General features: G+C 39.0%; 1 protein-coding gene across 1 annotated transcript in view; it reads right to left on the minus strand.

Moving 5' to 3' along the window:
* celsr3 (cadherin, EGF LAG seven-pass G-type receptor 3) overlaps positions 1-21,059 on the minus strand; it is a 255,555-nt gene that overhangs the window by 62,738 nt on the left and 171,758 nt on the right. Inside the window, 4 exon segments of the mRNA XM_060835417.1 lie at positions 10,494-10,661; positions 13,607-13,784; positions 14,088-14,237; positions 18,492-18,675. Coding sequence (XP_060691400.1) covers positions 10,494-10,661; positions 13,607-13,784; positions 14,088-14,237; positions 18,492-18,675 — 680 coding nt within the window.

Here is a 21,059-nt window from a genome sequence, read left to right on the forward strand (position 1 = left end):
GAACTGTATAACCTTTGACAAAGGGTCAGTTAGACTCGAAACGTTAGCTCTTTTCTCTCCTTACAGATGTTGCCAGACCTGCTGAGATTTTCCAGCATTTTCTTATTGAGAACTGTATAACCGTTCCTCACTGAGGTTGAGGTCAAGGAGGACAGAAGCTACAGGAACCATGGCTGGGGTCAAATGGTCTATGAAAACCCTTTCAAGTGAGAACCAAGGTCTTCAATCCATGCAACATTATGTCCTGTCAATTCACCAACTTTAAGTGACAGCAGAAAAATTATAGCACATTTACTAATTCAAAAGCAGCCACCGGAAACCCATCAACAACTAATCTGCAAGCATTTGATGATTTCTTTACACATCACTGGTGGGGTATCTTTCTGGATATGTACAGCCAAATAAGGTTAAGACTGAACCTTAGATGGAAATGAGTTTGAAAATGGCACTGCTACAGTCAAATTCAAATGACATGCTAACTTGTGTCATGATCTGTTGTCTCTGCACACTCATTTTATACTCCCACAAGGCTTCATCAAAATGTCATCTCGTACTGTCTGTACCAGAAATGAGCACAGAACCATTCTGCATCTGTAAAAACAGTATGATACTGAAATAACATTTTGTAAAGATCAAGGCCAATGGAATTCCAGGGTACCAACAAACAAGAAAAAAAAGAGAAAAATGTTGAAAAAGCAGGACATTCATGAGAGCATATTTTGAAGCATAAAACATACTCAGCCAACAGAAGGCGAAAATTAGAATTCAGATATAAAACCAGAAGGTTCAAAATGAGGTGGAAGCTCTTAAAAAACAAAACTGTAACTGCCCTGGTTTAAATCACTCTAAGCAGCTTAAGGAACAAGTTCAGTCACTGGCCAGTCAGGAACTAAACTTGGCTGTAGTACATCAGGATAAGAAAGATTTGGAATAGTAGCTACAGCTCATGAATGAAAACTTGACAACACTTCTAGACAAAGTTAACATCACAAGATCTAGATCTATCAGCAAATTTCCTCTACGTAATAGTGATGCATAGGCTTACTTGATATTATAAATAGTTAAACTTTCTTTTGGAGGAAGATGTTAGGATCTATCTTGCCTTTAGAAAACCTCATCTTAATGTTTTGAAATGTTGCACATAAACAATGTTGCTTTTCTTCAATAAAACCAAAGAACTGCAGAGACACCAACAGAAATTGCTGGGAAAACTCAGCAGGTCTAGCAGCATCTGCAGAGACAAAGCAGAGTTATCGTTTCGAGTCTAGTGATCCTACTTCAGCTTTCTCTCCACAGTTTTTCCAGCAATTTCAGTTCATGTTGAGACTTTTCCTTGAGGTTAATTTTCTTGATGTCTGAAAACTGTATGCACAAAAATCTTATTGATGTAATGCTTGGTTCATACCTTAAAATGTGCTTTACTGTTTTAAATATACCAAACCATGAAGTTAATCAATCCTTGATGAGCAAATGGCTATGAAACCATTATCATGAACATGACTCAAACCAGTTTTCATTCACTTCGAATACTTAATAAAAACACATGGACCACAAAAGAAATGTGCTTTGAATATAAACATTAACCAGCTTTTGTTTAAGAAAGAAAATACATGTCCTTGTTATACTGGAAACAGCTCTTGGATTTCATAGCATTGCTACTCCCTTGACTCAATTTCTGCTGTGGACCTTATCTGCAACCATTTTCACAAAAAACCATGAGACATAGAAGCAGAATTAGGCCATTCGGCCCATTGGGTCTACTCTGCCATTTGTTCACAGCTGGAATGTTTCTAAACTTCATTCTCCTGTCTTTTCCCTTTCTTTCTCCTGTCTTCTCCCCATAACCCTTCATTCCTTTACTAATCAAGAACCTACCTTAATTACACTCAATGATTTGACCTCCTCAGCCCTCTGCAGCAATGAGTTCCACAGTCTAACTACCTTCTAACTGAAGAAATTCCTCCTCATCTCAGTTTTTTTAACCATGCATTTTTACCATGGACTTAAAAATCTTACCAATATTCCTGATGAAGGGCTTTTGCCCAAAATGTTGATTTTACTGCTCCTCAGATGGTGCCTAAACTGCTGTGCTCTCCAGCACCGCTAATCCAGACTGGTTTCCAGCATCTGCAGTCATTGTTTTTACCTACCTTAAAAATCTTACCAACAACCAAGGTCAGGCTAACCGGATTATAGTTTCCTGTCTCTACCTCGGTCCCTTTTAAATAGTGGTGTTACATTAGCTGTTTTCCCATCCTCTAGGATGCTCCCTGACACTCGTGATTCATGAAGGATCACCACTAAAGCCTCCACAATCTCCACAGCTATCTCCTTCAGACCTCTAGGGTGTAATCCATCTGGTCTGGGTAATTTATCTGCCTTCAGACTTTTCAGCTTCCCCAGCACCTTCTTCTTAATGATGGCCACTATACTTACGTCTGCCCTCTTGAAATTCTGTTATGATGCCAGTTTCTTTCACTGTGCAAGTACCTCTGCAATTTCTTTGTTCTCTATTATGACTTCTCCAGCAATCCAATGTCCACTCGGACCTTTTAGACATCTAAAAATAAAATTCTTGCAATCTTCTATCAAAACCAGGCTTCCAAAACCATTAGCTGAAAATGTGTTGCTGGTTAAAGCACAGCAGGTTAGGCAGCATCTCAGTATTAGGGAATTAGACGTTTCGAGCATAAGCCCTTCATAACCCCCCCCCGAATTACCCAAATAAATCCTGCCATTGCTGCTGTACCATCTTTCCCTTCCAACCAACTTTGGCCAATTCCTCCCTCATGGCTTTGTAGTTATCTTTACTCAAATGTAAGATTGTTACATCTGATTCAATCTTCTCCCTTTTAAAATACAGGGTGAAGTTGATCATGGTTAAAAATCACAACACCAGGATATAGTCCAACAGGTTTAAATGGAAGCACTAGTTCATGGAGCGCTGCTCCTTTGTTAGGTAATTGTAAAGGACACAATTGTAAGACACAGAATTTATAGCAAAAGTTTACAGTGTGATGTAACTGAAATTATACATTGAAAAATACCTTGATTGTATGTTGAGTCTTTCATCTGTTCGAATACCATGATAGTTTCACTTCTTTCATGTGTAAATCACAAAAAACTTTTTTTAAAAAAGTTGCATGCTCAGGTTAACTGTAACAATTGGTGTTAGCTAGACAATATGTTAGCCCCCTGCATTCTCTGTCTGTGCCATAATGTTTAAACTGATTCTAATCTAAAAAGTTAGATAACAGAGACTTACATGAATTCATGCAGTTTTTGAGCAAAGTACAATGTAACTTTGCAAGTACAAATTCGCCCCACAAACGTATACGTATATGTGTGCATGTGGGTTGTGTGCATGTCTGTCTGGGGGGCTGTGAGTATGAGTGAGAGTGTTTGTGTGTGTTTATGTGAGTGTAGAGTGTCTTAAGTCTGTGAGGGGGTGCATGTGAGAGTGTGGGAGTGTGTGTGTCTGTAAGGGTGTGTGTCCATGTGCGTGTCTGTGTATACGTGTGTATGTGTATGTATAGGAAGGAGTGCATGTATATAGGAGTGTCTCTGTGTGTGTGTATAGTGCAATGGTAGTCACCTGTAATGTGACATGAACCCAAGATCACAGTTGAGGCCCTCCCTATGGGTAAGGAACTTAGCTATCAGCCTCTGCTGAGCCACTTTTCGCTGCAGCCTGTCCTGAAGTCCGCCTTGGAGGATGGTTACCCGAAGGTCCGAGGTTGAATGTCCTGGACCACTGAAGTGTTCCCCAAGTGGGAGGGTACACTCCTGTCTGCTGATTGTTCTGCGGTGCTGTAGCCTTTGCTCGGTTTCCCCAATGTATCATGCCTCAGGGCATCCTTGCCTGCAACGTACAAGATAGACAGTGTTGACTGACTCACATGAGTACCTACCACGTACATGGTGGGAGGTGTCCCCATGTGTAATGGTGGTATCCACGTCCACACTCTGGCACCTACCGTGACAGGGTTGTATGGAGTTGTCCTGAAAACTGAGCAGCTTGCTACGAACAATGATCTGTTTGAGGTTTGGCGGTTGTTTAAAGGCAAGCAGTGGAGGCGTGGGGAACGTCTTGGTGAGGTGCTCATCCTCATTGATAATGTGTTGCAGGTTACGAAGAACATGGTGTAGTTTTTCAGCTCCTGGGAAGTACTGGACAACGAAGAATACCCTGTTGATTGCAGCTCGTGTCTGTCTCCTGAGGAGGCCATTACGGTTCCTTGCTGTGCCACGTTGAAACTGGCAGTCGATGAGTTGAGCACCTTACCCTGTTCTTATGAGGGCATTCCTGAGTACTTCCAAATGCTCATGTTATGATCACTGCCCTCTAGGGGTTCCTTCACCTTTAGCTCCCTAAACAAGTCTGCCTCACCAAATCCAGAATTGCCTATTCTCTAGATGCTCTACCACAAACTGCCCCAAAAATCCATCTCATAGATATTCCATGAATTCATTTGCTCGAGATCTGCTACCAACCTGATTTTCATATTGGAACAATTATTGTAATAGAAAAGGCATGGTAAGAAAGGCACACTCTCCTGATTTATTTTCTTCCCCATGTTCTCAACTCTAAACACACAGATTTTATGCATTCTGACTCTATATCATGTCTTGCTATTGATTTAATTTCTTACTAACAAGGTATGCCTGCACCCTTTCCCATTTATCTGTCCTTTTGAGAGGACATCTACCCTTGGATTTTTAGTTCCCATCACTGATCCCCTTGCACCCACATATGTGATACCCACAACATCGTACCCTCCAGGTGCACAACCTTGTTTACCTTGTTTCATATACCATGTGCATTTAAGTACAACATCCTCAGTCCTGTGTTGACAACTCATAGTTGTCCCCTTATCTGCTATGCTTGAAGTTAGATTCGTGACTTTTCATATTTTGTCTTTTTATTGTTCTGGCAACGTTAATTTTTCCTGAGCCCACCCCCTCTCTTTTAACAAGCACATAACAACTATGGACTACTGCGGATCAAAAGATCTTGAAAATAGAGTCCAATTACAGTTAGAATGTCCAATACTAATCTTTCACCTTCTCAATTGAGGTTCTGGGAGAGGGCAGTACATACTGTGCTGCTCAAATAGGGCTAATGCCTCTAGAGAAACCCAGGTTTACTAGACAACGAGCCTGTCAAGCTGGACGGTCAGTACTCAAAGCAGCTAATCTAGCACATTGACAATCCTGATTATCCATCACAAGCTACTTAGCCATTGACTTCTCTCATTTTGAAGGACAGCAATCATTGGCTTCATTAGCTGAGAAGGACATGACTGATTCTATTTGACTTTGGGATCCACTCTTTTTCTGAAACTTGGGTGTTTTCAGCTGCTGCTTTCATCATTTTAGATTTGACTCGAGGCTGATAGAGCACAAGATAAGGAAAAGGGCAATAGGCTCAACTTTATATTTAATTTGCCCCATAAGTCATCCCAAACTCCTCCCTCAATGCTGTGTGGCCTTGGGCTGGTTTCCTCCTTCCTCAGTGGTTTGTGGTGCAAGGCTCTGGGCTGGGCCCTTTCACCCCAACCTCCTCCCTCACTGGTGTGTGGCATGGATCCTAAATAGTTGGGTAAATTTTCAACTTGCCACTTCAGCATAAAACTCATCATATGGTTAGACAAATAAAAATCTGTAATTTCCAATCATGGCTGGCTTACCTAATTCGTCTTACATTGAACAGCAAGTTGAAAATACAGAACTCCATTATACTTCTGTTGTTCAGAATTAATAGAAAATATCATTTTTCTGTTGTGATAACAATGCTTTCTTTGGGCATCTAATACTATCAATCAGGAATGAATAAGGATGTCAATATTTGTAATTTGCCTTGCACAAGATATTTTGAGAGCTGGCGTTTTAAGCTGTTGCCGTTTTTTCTGGTGTCATAGCATTCACTCCACTGTACTATATTATACTTTCTTAAGGCATCCAATTCCAGAAACGGTTAAGGTTAGTTTTTGTCCCATTCTCAGACCTAAAGCTTTCAATGGAGCCGTTCCACATACTTTTTCAATTGCAATGGTACAGAAAGCCCTTTGTACACAGAGATCCTATTCGGTTGAATAGCTATTGAATGTAAAGCTTTGAGATGTCAAAAGTATGTCACTCATTTTTATAACAAATTTTTCATCAAAATGTATTTTGAATAAAAAAATGTTCTTCAAACACTACTTCCCTTTTAAGCAAAATGGATTAATAACATGTGGATTTGAATAAGTCTCTTAGAGAATCAAGGGATATGGGCAGGAAAATGGAGTTGAAGATCAAGGTAAGCCATGATTGTACTGAATGGCGCAGCATATTGGACAGGCTGTATGGTCTATTCAGGTTTATATCTCTTGTTCTTGGGTTATGGTATCAAAAGGTAATAATGGAGATTTATATGTGGATGTTGGGATTATTGTTACTCTGATATGTTGATTTGAATTAAAATTTAATGACTTTCTCACACATATAATGACAGTAATTCCAGGAAAAACTTAAGATGCACTTGATGGGCTTAATGATGCCCATCACAGTTTGGTAAGAGAAATAAAAACATACTAGATTCATAGTGTTTTAACTAAAGCAATACATTTAACCTAAATTAGGAGCAAAGTATCACAAATGCTGGGAATTTGAAATAAAATTGTGATGCAAATACTCAGCAGGTCTGGTAACATCTGAGAATTAATTTGAATCCAATATGACTTCTGTTCCGATCTGAAGAGGAGAATGAGTTCAATCCATTATAATTGAATTAATGCAAATTGTAATGGGGGACTATGCAAGTCTCAAATTTAATGCAGATCTCTGCAAATAAAATTAAATGGCTACAAATGATCATCTCTGTATTACTGCCTGATGAAAATAAAAACTTCAGTCGAGTTCACAGCAGATTAAAAAATTCAGTTTGGAATTTGCAAGAAAAGTTTGTATATTTCAGTCAGTACATATGGCAAATCTAATATGAGCAGACGGTATTAAGGAGGTTGAGGTGCCAATTTATCTCACCTCAGACTATATACACTAAAGAAACAAACATTGTGTGCGACATCAGAATATTATAAATGATGTACAAAACAGGTGTGCTTAAGAACAATGTACATCCCTGAGCTTGTCAAAATCAGCATTTATTTTAAAAGCAATTAGCTTTTACATTTATTAGTATCTGCTAAAGATGTCAAACAGAACTTGAAGTCAATACAAAAGAAAAGAATGATTGAGGCAATGGGAGAAGGGATGATGAAATTAAATGAGCAGCACAGACACAAAAGAAGCACCTCGGCCCATTATTTCTTTATTGGGGCCCGTCTCCAAATTATCTCAGAACATTTACCATCATCTTACTTGACAGTCATCCATTATATACCAGGCATCCATGGGCTATTAAACAGAAAATAATTTCATTTTCCAACTGTGAGTCTGGCTTAAGGATTCATACAAAGTTACGTACCATTGAACAAATCAATGGAATTGACTTTGATGTGCATCACTTATTCAGTCAATCTGACTTGACAATGTAAAGTGGGGTGTACAACTATAATAGGGGATTATGTACAGAATTACTGGCATTAGATTACTAGTCTTCTGTTGAATATATTTATTTACATTTTGCTGCAGGAAAACAGTAACAAAATTGATGCTGGAACACTTCTTTGATCCCATTGTAAGTAACAAGGTTCAATAAACAAAATAGATTACTCAACAGCATTTCTGACAAAACTAATGGAGAGATTTTCTTCCTGGAGTCACCTTAAACAGCCAGCAGATGCTGAATTGTAACCAAAAAGAGATAGCAGCTTTGATGTTGTGACTTGGGTCATTTACAGCTGTAAACTGTATTTTCCTGTTACTCATTAATGCATTAGTGTATAGAACAATAAAGACAACAGGCCACAGAAAATTTGTCAGAGCTCCACAGTAGTAAAGACATTAAGCAAAACATTTACTCAATATTTTCCTAAAGGAACCAGCAATAACACTGATTACATTTAGATTGATTGTGAGGATGTAAAATCTAACAGATGCAAATAAAGCGTATGTGGACATTCATTCTAATGGGAAATGATGAGGATTAGAATTCAAAAAAAAAGCTCAAATGAAAATGTAAAAATTTCAGAGTGGCTTTCTGTGATATTAAGTAAGTAAGTTGCCATGCTTAAATTTAATTTAAATTGCCTTTTAATAAGCAATGTAGTACAAATACTTATGTAAACACATCTAGCCAACTCAAAGATTAAATCAAATACCAGGTATTAAGGGAATAGCAGATTTAAATCCCCATTTCAAAACAAGCATAATTGATACGTTGTCAAAAAAACAACCCTTTCTGTTCTTGGATATGAAAGTTGTTCAAATCAGAAATTGTAAATGCTTACCTTAAATGTCTCAGTCTATTCAACAAAACTGCTTAAGGGATATGCTTAAGTATTTCAGAGCAATAGTTTCAAACTGTTGTTCCTGATTTTCAAAAATATTTGTACAAGTGCCAAAGTTTTCTTTTGGCTGAGTTCAAATGCAGTTGGCAGCTCCACCAAACATGTGACATACAGAATCCAATGTGATTCAAATATAGAATGTGTTGGGGAGAAGTAACATACCCCCTCTCAAGAAGAGGTGAAGTTGCACACAGCTGGTAATACTTCAAAGGTTGTAAAGAACTATTACAGCATCTAATGGGTTATAGAGCACAGATTCCTATTTCTTTTTTAAAAACTTAATAAAACAGCATTATAATTGTACTGTACCAGGGCAGGTTAACTACTTAAGTCAGGAGCAAGATAATGCTGTTGGGCCGAATGGAAAAAGCAAGTTTACATGAAGTGCAATCTATGCAGTGAACTCCGTCACCTCCCAAAGCACATATATAAACTGATGAATTAGACAATGTGAGAAACACAAGAACATTGTATTAATGGTAGGAGAGGTTTTATTTGTTTATTTTGGTTTTGCATTAAACAGGTACAAGTTTGAAGACCAATTATGTTCTTCAAGACAGAAATAAAAAGACAGCGCAAACCCTGGGGAAATTTGCATTTTCATTGGTGCAATTACTGGAATTATAACAGCGGCAGGTGTTCGGTCAAGTTGAAAATGCAATACTGAATCAATACACTGAAAGCTTTGTCCCATTAACCTTAGTGATTGGGACCAATTTCAGAGTTCTTCCTCCAGCAACCTCTAGTGAGATGCCACCACCAGCCACATATTCACCCCCCACTCCCCACCCCCAATCCCTTGTCAGCATTCGCAGATATTGTTTCCTCCAGGTCGACTTAGACAACTCCTCCTCTATTCCCAATACCTCCTCACAATACCATCCTGTGCAATCACAGAAAATGCAACACTTGCCTATTTACTTCCTCTTTCCGCACTACTTAAGGTCCCAAACACACTGTCCAGGTGAAGCAGCAATGTACTTGCACCTGTTTCAATCTAGTCTACTGCATTCACTGCTGACACAATGGGGAGACAAAATGCAGATGGCTGAACATTTTGCTGAACACCTATGTTCTGTTCATAAAAATGACACTGAGCTTCCAGTTGCCTGGTACTTCAACACACCACCATGTTCCGCTTCTAACATTTCTGTCTCATGCCTGCTGCAGCACTCCAGCCAGGCTGAAGGAATACCTCACATGCTTCAGGACTCAACATTGACTTTAACAATTTCAGAACATGAACATATCTCCCCATTTTAATTATCCACCCCACACCACAACCTCCTGATTTGTAAGGATTGCTCCTAGCACAGACAACCCATTTTCAGACATTTACACTTCTTGTTAGCAACCAACCCAGCATTTCTTTCTCTCTCGCTCTCCCTCTCAGCTTATAAGAACTTGTTTGTTTGCCTATCAATTTTTTCTTTCTCTCTCTCTGGGCATTTTCTCAATGTATTCTATTCACATTCCCTCTTCCCCCTCCACTCTCATTATCAACACAAATACCTTTCCGAGCTGTATTGAAGTCTGACAAAGGACCACTGGACTTGAAACATTAATTCTGTTTTTTTCTCTACTGATGTTGCCAGCTCTGATTTTTTCCAGCGCTCTCTATTTTTATTTTAGAGTTTTTCCTGTTTAGTCATCTCATTTGGACTAGTGAGAAGAGTCACGGTACAGTAAATACTGCAGATCAAAAGATAAAAAGAGGATTGCTCAACCTCACCTTTTCAGTTTTTGCTGTTGCACACTGTCGACACTTTACTGAATTTTCAAACATGCATCTGACAGTAGGAACACTATGTTGCGACTGATCTAGTGTCTACATCGGAACAAAACACAGTTCTATATTGCCTCATAAATAATTCACCATCTTTACTGGCTGGTTCTGAATTTGTGCTATTTATGTGACATAGTCAATTTCTGAAGCTTAGGCATTACAATACAGGATAAAACTTACTTAGTAACATACTTAGGATTAGTTCCTTGTTGGGCTCTCAAAAACAACTGGCATGGATAGCTTAATGTACTTACAGACTGGAATGATTCCACTGGACACACACAGGCTTGCTGCGATTGGCAGTCTCCAGTAAACGGAATTCCAGGATTAATGGTGAGTTTAAAGCTCCATGGACAAAGCTGTTGTTGTTGAAGATAGAGATAGTCACGATTGGAGAATTCATTACAGGATGCTTTGGAAGTCTGCAATTCAAAATGTTTGAGGGTGTTCAATAAAGGACAGAGACACAATGAAAAGTTTCTTCAACATGTTTCAGTTTATTGCATAAGTTTTTGTTCACACCATCATCAGCAAGTTTTCCTCAAATCTATATTCGATCCTGACTTGCAGCAAAATCACTGTACAGTTACCATCACTGGGCCAAGATTCTGGAACACCCTTCCTAAACACACTGTGATTGTCTCCACAATTCGTAGCTTACTGTGATTCAAGGAAACAGCTCACCATAACTTTCCCCAGGGCAATTAGGGATATGCAATGAAAGCTGACACATTTTTAAAAAATCAGAAAATAGGATGCACTGGTTTATACTTTCAGCAGGAGTCAAACATAGTGACCAAACTTTTTCCAAGGAAGGAGAAACTGAGGATTGAATCAGCAACTTAAGAATTTAATCGAAGCAGAATTGAGCCAGTGCAACATTGTTAGCGAAGTGTGCTTTTAGATTAAATATTAAGCAAAGTTGTCATCAGTCAATTTATGTGGATGGCAAGATTTCATGGTATTACTTGAAGAATGGCAGGGTAATTCTTCAGCATTTTCGTCAATATATTTACCCCAACCGCTTTCAACCAACAGGTTATCTACTTATTTAAATCAATGCCAATTACCATCTATTAGCCAGCTATCAACCATCAGCAAAGTGATGGAAAGAATGTTGTGGTTCTGTTCGCCGAGCTGGGAATTTGTGTTGCAGACGTTTCGTCCCCTGTCTAGGTGACATCCTCAGTGCTTGGGAGCCTCCTGTGAAGCGCTTCTGTGATCTTTCCTCTGGCATTTGTCGTGGTTTGAATCTGCCACTTCCAGTTGTCCGTTGCAGTGGCCGGTATATTGGGTCCAGGTCAATGTGCTTATTGATTGAATCTGTGGATGAGTGCCATGCCTCCAGGAATTCCCTGGCTGTTCTCTGTTTGGCTTGTCCTATAATAGTAGTGTTGTCCCAGGCATGGCACTCATCCACAGATTCAATCAATAAGCACATCAACCTGTACCCAATATACCGGCCACTGCAACGGACAGCTGGAACTGACAACCGGAAGTGGCAGATTCAAACCACTACAAATGCCGGAGGAAAGATCACAGAAGCGCTTCACAGGAGGCTCCCAAACACTGAGGATGTCACCTAGACATGGGACGAAACGTCTGCAACACAAATTCCCAGCTTGCCGAACAGAACCACAACAACGAGCACCCGAGCTACAAATCTTCTCACAAACTTTGAGGGAAAGAATCATCAAGAGCACGTACTCAGTAATAACCTTCTGACTAATACTCAGCTGGAATTCCACCAAGATCATTTGGCTCCAAAAAGTGGACAGAAAAGCTGAATTCCAGAACTGAAATGACATTACACAGTCCTATTTGTTATGAATTTGTATGTGTATTGTACCTTTACGAGAGTTGAAAGGCTGGCAAGGACTTACCCAAACACACAGAATATTGGAAAATTTAAAATGTAACATTTGGTCGAACAGCTAGCAATAGCTGGGTTGCTATGTGACAAAAACAAATTCAAATTCAGCCAATCAGTTTAAATTATGCCCCAAGATACCAAACTCCAATCATGTTTTAATTTAGTATTTTGATCCGATGTTTAGGGATATTAAATATCAGACATTTTGAAGACTTAGGTAAAGAGCAGCCAGCATCAACAAATAGAGCGAGAGAGACTGCTTGCAGAAAGATCCGCTCTCTACAAAGTACCTTCACCTGTGAAGCAGAATCCCCAAGAAGAAAAGAAGACAGGAATACAGAGAAGAACTGAAAGCTGCTTGATCTTAAGAAGTTTTTTATTCAAATCTTAATCGGGTGTTTTATCGCACCAGTATTGTAGAGGGCGAGGTAAAAGATACGTTTAGGAGAAAGGACTTGTACATCGTTGTTAGTTAATATTCTTTGTTAGACTTAAAGAATAAAGTTAATTTTTACTTTAAACAGTTACTTTTGGGATAGTGCTTTGCCTCTTGAATTTTAACAGATTACACCATGGGGTGCATCTTTTCTGTGTTGCTGGCTTAAATTAGTAGAGGGATTTAACACATTAAAACAAATTTTAATGGAGTTCGGGGAAATTCTCCACTTGATAGAGCTTTAAGAAATAATGGTTAACTGGTTGAAGACCAATCATTCCAGTTCCAGACATAATTACAAGAATTCCATTGGGCAGTAGCCTAGATCCAACAACCTTCAGCAACGAATTTTGAGATTTGTAGTTCAGGTTGAGATTTTGGATGTAGGTTTCCTTGCTGAGCTGAAAGGTTCATTTCCAGATGTTACCTCACTAGTAAGGTAGCGAAACGTCTGGAAATGAACCTTACAGCTCAGCGAGCAAACCTACATCCAAAGCTTCAGCAGCTCCTCAATAACTTACTCACCATCATGAGATTAAAAATATTATTTATTAATGAGAGCAGATAGGAAAACATTCAGCTATGTTGGCCATTGAGTTTTCAATTCAATTTCACAATTGCTTAGTCTCCACCATACTTAGGGAAGTGGGCTTGGGAGCTGCTGACAGTGGTCACCATTGATAAGAAACTCAACTAGCTGCATAGAAGTTGTGGTTATCACAGCATGTCAGAGGATGAATATTCTGTGCAAATAGAGGGGCAATGGGACAAGCATGGTTGAAGCAAAACAATTTAATTGTTGGATTCTTTACTGTCAGTTCAGCACTGAATCTCTTGTTTCATTCAAATCCTTCAACGCAGGCATGAAGCAGGTTTGCACAGTTCTGCTTCAACAACATATTGGCCTTTAATTGAAATTTTTAAATTCAAAGAGTCACTTAAAACCAAAACCTAGCCCCCGAGAAAATCTCAGAAGCAGTCTTTGAAAAGAAAAACTATATTTTGATCCTTGGTACTGTAGAAACCACATCTCACACGCTTAAATGCTGAACTATTACCTTAAGTTACGGCGATCTGTGTTGAATCGGGCAGGTAATAAACTGCCAAGTGTCCGATAAATGAGGAGAATCAGGATGGTCATAGTGGGCTCAGTCTCTGGTAACATCCGTTGGTGTAAAACTTTACTAGTTTCATTCCGCACTTGGATTGAATTTTCTTCTTTGGAGGTGGGTATAGCTGCATAGACAAAGAATTCAGAGAGAGATACATATGGCATTACTATAGATTGCAAAAGAAAAAAGAACAATTTTAGTCCTCTTGGGCTCAACAGTACAGAGATACTGCATATTTATTGATGCAAGTGCACCGTCTCAGAAGCAAGCATTGTTTATGAAATTCCATCTGTTTATTATTGTTGTCCTTCATTCATGGAATCTCATCATTATACATGATGCTCACAGCCAGAGTGTATACTGACAACCAAAGATATATGCTCTCTTTTGAATCACAGGAGCTGTAGTTCCTGCTGTTATTGCTTACCTTTAACTTTTGGTGGAAATAAAACAGATCTTGGCAGCACAATGTGCGTTTGTGCATCCCATGTAGACTGACCACGGAAGAGTCTGCTGTGATAGCGAGGAAACCGCTTCCTTGTCTTTGTGCTATTCTCCACGTGATCAATAGTTAGGACTGAAATAGAAATTCAAAAATGAGAATTAATGGATGCACAATCAGGACAGTAAAACATACAGCTATCTTGGCCATTGGGTTTTCAATATTCACAGAGGTATGTTAGCAGATCTCTTTCTTCCTTTAATGCAAATATTTTAAAAAACTAACCCATTATTTGCTATGATAGAACAAAGTTTTTCTTAAATTTCACACTGACAATTATTATTCTTACTAGCAACTGACATCTGCTAAGATCACATGTCAATTATGGGAAGGAAAATATTTTGTACTACTTTGTGACAAAATATGTTAGTCACTTGCCATAACTGACACTATAAGCCAATTTGAATGGTAAGTTAATAAAAAAAATTGTCCAACTTTCCAAACTACAATGCTTTCAAATGTTTTGAACATTAAGAAAGAGCAACACAGAGTCAAAACTTTTGGTCTTACTTTCCTCAGGATCGGGACACAAGGAATCAAACTTTGAAAGGGAACACTGATTTATGCAGCATGAGAAAAGGATGCTAACTGGTTAGGCCATTGATGGCATGGAAATGCAGCAGAATCTTTTAAGTGTCAATCATAGCTAGTTCATTAATCTTAGAGCAGGCAGATAGACAATGACCAGCTAGAGGGTATGGAGAATGCAACAGAGATTGATAAAGAGAATGGACGTTGCCAATGAAAAAGTTTAATGTATCCACAAACTCTTTTTGTCTAAGTCTGAAGATACATGACACCAGATTATCGCCCAACAGGATTATTTGAAATCACAAACTTTGGGAGTGCTGCTCGTTCGTCACTTCACCTGGTGAACAATAAACGCTCTGAAAGCTTGTGATTTCAAATAAACTTATTGGGCTATAACCTGGTGTTGCGGGACTTCTGACTATGTCCAACCCAGTACCCTACATCATGGGTGCCATCTTTTTGTCTACACAGTGTGAATATATGTAGCCTTTAGGACATGCAAATGAAATATGCTGAGCCCAACCTATAATTGGTTTTCAGTAAAATTCTAAGAAATGTGTGCTTAGAATTAAATGCTGTCGAATAGCAGAATCACAGCTAGTCCTGGACGCTGTGTTGTGTTTTGCAAACGTAGACTTGTTGAGCATTGTTGGTCCACTATCAACGACAGTCAAAGGAACATGTTCTTTGATACAGTCTATGAGTCATTGTGATATATGGTCTCCATATTTGGCATTACACTAGCACCAACACATGTACCACATTACTCATTTGTGCGGTAGACAAAAAAAACATTTTGGCTTGAAAGCAGCATTCTATTAGTGGAGCTGTGCTTCCTGCAATGAAACTTAATTAAATACTTGTGCATTTACTGCAACATATCAGATTGAAACAGCTAGCTACGCTCAATGCTCAATTTTCAAAAATGCTTCTGATTCAGGGTAATCTGAGGTTGACCAGTTAATTTAGTACTATCTCCTATTATTGTAGCAGAAAAGTCACTGGCAGATTTCTCAACTAACAGGTTGAGGAAAGGGAGCTTTCAGCTAATTTTTCCATCTCAATGGCTAACTTGAGTGCAGGATAACATTGATTGAAGTATGTAAAGAATTATTTTGATGCTGCTACAGATTGAAATATTGCAAACATACCATCTAAGTATTAGAAATATGTAAGGGGAACGGCCACTAACATCCTATTGAAGATAGGTTTTCATGATTATCATAAAGGACGCTATTAGCAATAGCCATGTCAAAAGGAGCGTGCATGGCAACAAAATTAATTGGGTGTACATGGTGTCACTGAAATTGAACTTAACTAGACGAGTTAGAACATAACCGCCCAGTACAGGCCCTTCAGACCCAATGTTGCGCCAACCTATGAAACCAATCTGAAGCCCATATTTGTCTATATGTCTATTCAATGACCATTTAAATGCCCTTAAACTTGGCGAGTCTACTATTGTTGCAGGTAGTGTGTTCTACACCCCTGCTACTCTGGGTAAAGAAACTACCTCTGACATCTGGATTAGTGGTGCTGAAAGAGCACAGCAGTTCAGGCAGCATCCAAGGAGCAGTAAAATCGACGTTTCCATATCTATCACCCCTCAATTTACAGCTATGGCCCCTCATTCTAGCCATCACCATCTGAGGAAACTGTCCAGCCTATCTAATCCTCCAATTATCTTATATGTTTCAATTAAGTCATCTCTCAATCTTCTCTCCAACAAACATAGCCTCAAATCCCTCAGCCTTTCCTCATAAGACCTTCCCTCCATACCAGACAACATCTTAGTAAATCTCCTCTGAACCTTTTCCAAAGCTTCCATATCCTTCCTATAATGCGGTGACCAGAACTGTATACAATACTCCAAGTGTAGCCGCACCAGAGCTTTGCAGCATGATCTCATGGTTCTGAACCTCAATCCCTCTACTAATAAAGGCTAACACACCGTATATTTTCTTAACAACTCTATCAACCTGGGTGGCAACTTTCAGGGATCTATGTACCTGGACACAGAGATCTCTCTGCTCATCTATACTACCAAGAATCTTACCATTAGCCTAATTCTTTGTACTCCTGTTGCTCCTTCCAAAGTGAATCACCTCACAGTTTTCCACATTAAACTCCATTTGCCAACTCTCTGCCCAGCCCTACAGCTTATCTACTTTCCTTTGTAACCTACAACATTCTTCTGCACTATCCACACTACTGATCTTAACTCCATCCGCAAATTTACTAACCCATCCTTCTACATCCTCACTCAGGTCGTTTATAAAAATGACAAACAGCAGTGGACCCAAAACAGATCCTTGCCGTACACCACTAGTAACTGAACTCCAGGATGAACATTTTCCATCAACTGTCTTCTTTCAGCTAGCCAATTTCTAATCCATACTGTTAAATCACCCTCAATCCCATGCCTCTGTATTTTATGCAATAGGCTACCATGGGTAACCTGGTCAAATGCCTTACTGAAATCCATATACACCACATCAACCACTTTACCCTCATCCACCTGTCTGGTCACCTTCTCAAAGAACTGAGTACGGTTTGTGAGGCACGATCTACCCTTCACAAAACCGTGTTGAATATCCCTAATCAATGTATTCCTTTCTCAATGATTATAAATCCTATCTCTTATAACCCTTTCCAACACTTTACCCAAACTGAAATAAGCCTCCCTGGTGAATATAGAGGGAATATAGTATTGTCTCTACTCCCCTTCTCGAACAAGGGAACAACATTTACTAATTTCATGAGTTCTAAGAAAACAGATTCCGGTATTGATAGCACATCTAGATTGCAAAGATAGAGTGATGAGGTGCAAATATTAATGGCTTGAGTGATAGCTTAATATGTACCAATATTCAAAATACTCAGGGGTGGAGGGTGAACCCACTCCGGAAAGTCCACAAATCACCAAGACATTCACTCACAGAGGGGACCAATGGGAGAAATGCTGTCCTCATAAGTTGAATAGAAGGTAAAGGTAAGGGACAGCTCATCCAAACACAGGCCTGTTCGCTCTATGCTTGCAGCCGATAGGTAGATCCACTAGTGAGTGTGAAGATAAAGGCTTCTCGGGTTTGAGTGGAAAGAAGACAAGAGCGATCACAAGGGGACAACCGGGGAAACAAGGGGGTGACACGGGGAGGGAAGGTGTGGAGACAGGCCACTGTTGAGAGTACCTGGGAGGCAGCAGTGCTGAGGGGAAACATGAGGTCACAAGAGGGGTTGAGGTGCAGGGGCTGGGAGTGAAGATCAGGCAACAGGGGAAGAGTAGCAAGGTAGATGCTGAAAGGAAGAGTTAACAGCTTCAAATCTGTCAAAGAGCACCCAGCTAACCAGTAGCAATGAATAACTTGCTAATGAATGTGGTATCTTCAGCTTAAGATTGCATATGTTCAGAGCTACCCTATGGGAAATATTGTAATGGATGCTATTGTAACGAACACCATGTCAACAGTTAAATTTAAATCTGAAATTGAGATTTGAGATGCAGTAAAAAAATTAATGTCTCTTTAAAATATTCCCGCTTCCTGAAAATGCAATGAGAACACAGCTGTGACCTTTTCTTTTTCGGAGTCCAAACACCTGATCTGCCAATAATATTATAGAAGGTAATATTGCTACATGAATCAGCACCCTTTTCTAATGATGTATAAATTGATGTTTCCTTTCAAAATCTGGATTCTTGTCTCTCAGTCTTGATGAGCACAAGGCAAAAAGTTTTGACCTTGTTTTTTTGTAAGCGATGTATAAGTTTTGTACTATCAAGCAACTGTAGATACTCACTTATATTGGGGGTTACAATAGCAACTGGATTGAGGTAGGTGAGTTTCACGTTTCGTGTCAATGTCCTCATGTATTCTTCAATTTGTTCCATCAGATGAGCTGTTCCTTGTTCTGTCTGCTGAAGGATATTCCAGTGTTCTGCATTTTCCAGACCCAGAGCTACACTTCCTGTTCTTAACACATTCTAAAAATGGTGAACAAGAGCTGGTACGTCATCACTGTAACTTGGCAAATCAAACAACAACTGACAATGGTGTGCTTATTTGATGAACTCTGTTATTAGTGTTTAAAAAACATCTGGTGAAACTTAAGTTTATAAGATGTTCCCCCCAATATTTATAGACACTGTAATGTTTTCAGCACATTTTCATAACAAATATTTGACATCTGAGGTAGAATATTGTAGGTTAATCCTAATCACTGTCTGCAAAACCAATAATTACATGAAAGTGACAAGTTTCGAGAGAATTAGAAAAAAAGTGACACTTTCAATAAAACTAGTTTAGGCAATAATTTTGTGTGAGAGTGGATCTTCCCACACGCCCTGATAATTAGATTTGAAAATATTTTTCCCAGCGTTGGTGGAGGTGTAAGGTGATAGCAGCATGGTGAGGCAACAAGGCATTCGCATCTTAGTGAAAAACAGGAAACCTCATTGCTGAAGGAGATACAAGGATTGCAAAACAGGAAGAAATAAGGATGAGGATGAAATCAACATCAATTCAGAGTCAGAAAGAGAGGGAATGACAGATTGGATCAAGTGAGAGAAAACAAAAAAAAGACTGTAGATGGCATACTGTGAAAAATCTTGCTCCACTATCTGTTGTAGTAAAACTCTGCACCACAACGTGCTAAATTTGGGAGTACCATACATTCTATAAATTTAAGAGTATAAAAATTTCATTTAATTTGTTTTCCTTACTTTGGCCCTGTAGATCTGTAAAAAGAATGAGGCATTAATTCAAATCTAGAGCCTTCTGCGTCTTTGACTCATTATTAAAAACTTATCTACACAAATGTAATCCAAATTAAGGATATTTAATTTACCTCTCAGGTTCCACATGAATGCTCTATGACAAATTTGATTCTATAGATTAATGAAGCACTACAAACTAAGCACGCTTGTTTCAAACTAATAATTAAAATTGCAATCATTTGAAAAACAAACCTTCAGTATTTTATAAAACATAAATAATCCAACCCATGCAGTGATATTGTTAATATCACCTCTATTTATGACCTTTAAGGATGAATTTCTCTGTAAACAAAGCTTTATTTTAATAAGTTGCATGTGAAAAATATTTCTTGACGTTTTATAATTCCAAATCAGTCATTCTGAAATGTAACATGACCAAAATGGTCTGCGAACAGATTTGATCAATTCAACAAACCATGCACAGCTATTGTGCTATTTTGCTTCTCTGTATGACATTCTTCCTGTGTCATGCAGCTAAGCTCAATTAGGCCAGACGGCGAGGTTTCTCCATAACACTGAAGGGATAAAGATTATAGTCTTGTATATTGGTACAGATTTAATATACTAGCATACGGTAATGTTACTGGCAGAAATCAATGCAAGACAACCTTTTGTATGCAAAATATTGAAGACTGCCAGCTGACTGGAAATATACATTCTTGTTATATACTTTGTATTTTTGAGGGCTAAACATATATTTCCACTACAAGCAAAATCGATGCTTATCTCTACCGTTTCTATTTATGATTAGATTACTTACAGCGTAGAAACAGGCCGTTCGGCCCAACATGTCCACACCAACCCTCCAAACAGCAACCCACCCAGACCCATTCCCCTACATTTACCCCTTCACCTAACACTACAGACAATTTAGAGTGGCCAATTCACCTAACCTGCACATTTTTGGACTGTGGGAGGAAACCTGCAACTCGAAGGAAACTCATGCACACATGGGAAAATGTGCAAACTCCACACAGACAGTTGCCTGAGGTGGGGATTGAACCCGGGTCTCTGGCGCTGTGAGGCAGCAGTGCTAACCACTATGCCACCGTGCCGCCCAAGAGAATCAAGAGAAAGCCCAATTCATTATGAAAATATTTTTATAAGCTCCTTCCAACCAGCTGGACTTCTGTCTCATTTATGATTGTCACCTTGTTCCCCTGCCTCTTACAGCAAAGTCTGCTTTTAGATTCTTCTTCTGCCTCTTTGGAACAACAGAGTGAAACAGATTCTTCATACTGTATACATAAAAGTGACACTTTGGCTAAAAAGGAAAATCCAGAAAATGTCACTCCATACTCCTATTGAATGTTATTTACCAGGAGGTAAAGAGAGGAGAAGAATTTGCGACAACTCCACTGTAAAGGTAATCACATGTATTCTTATGGCAATTTTCATTTTTGTTGGAACTTACTTTCTCACCAATTATGTTCACTGAATCTATAAACATTCTCAGCCTGGGTTTAATTCTTTGGGTTATCTGCATGAACAACATCAACGCAGCTCCTGATTGAGCTAATTTTGGCTTTTGTCCCTAAACTTGAGCTCTATTTCTCCCTCTCACCACCTCGTCTTCACTTCAATGAGTAAAA

The sequence above is a fragment of the Hemiscyllium ocellatum genome, chromosome 14, assembly GCF_020745735.1.
Source record: "Hemiscyllium ocellatum isolate sHemOce1 chromosome 14, sHemOce1.pat.X.cur, whole genome shotgun sequence".
Taxonomy (NCBI): domain Eukaryota; kingdom Metazoa; phylum Chordata; class Chondrichthyes; order Orectolobiformes; family Hemiscylliidae; genus Hemiscyllium; species Hemiscyllium ocellatum.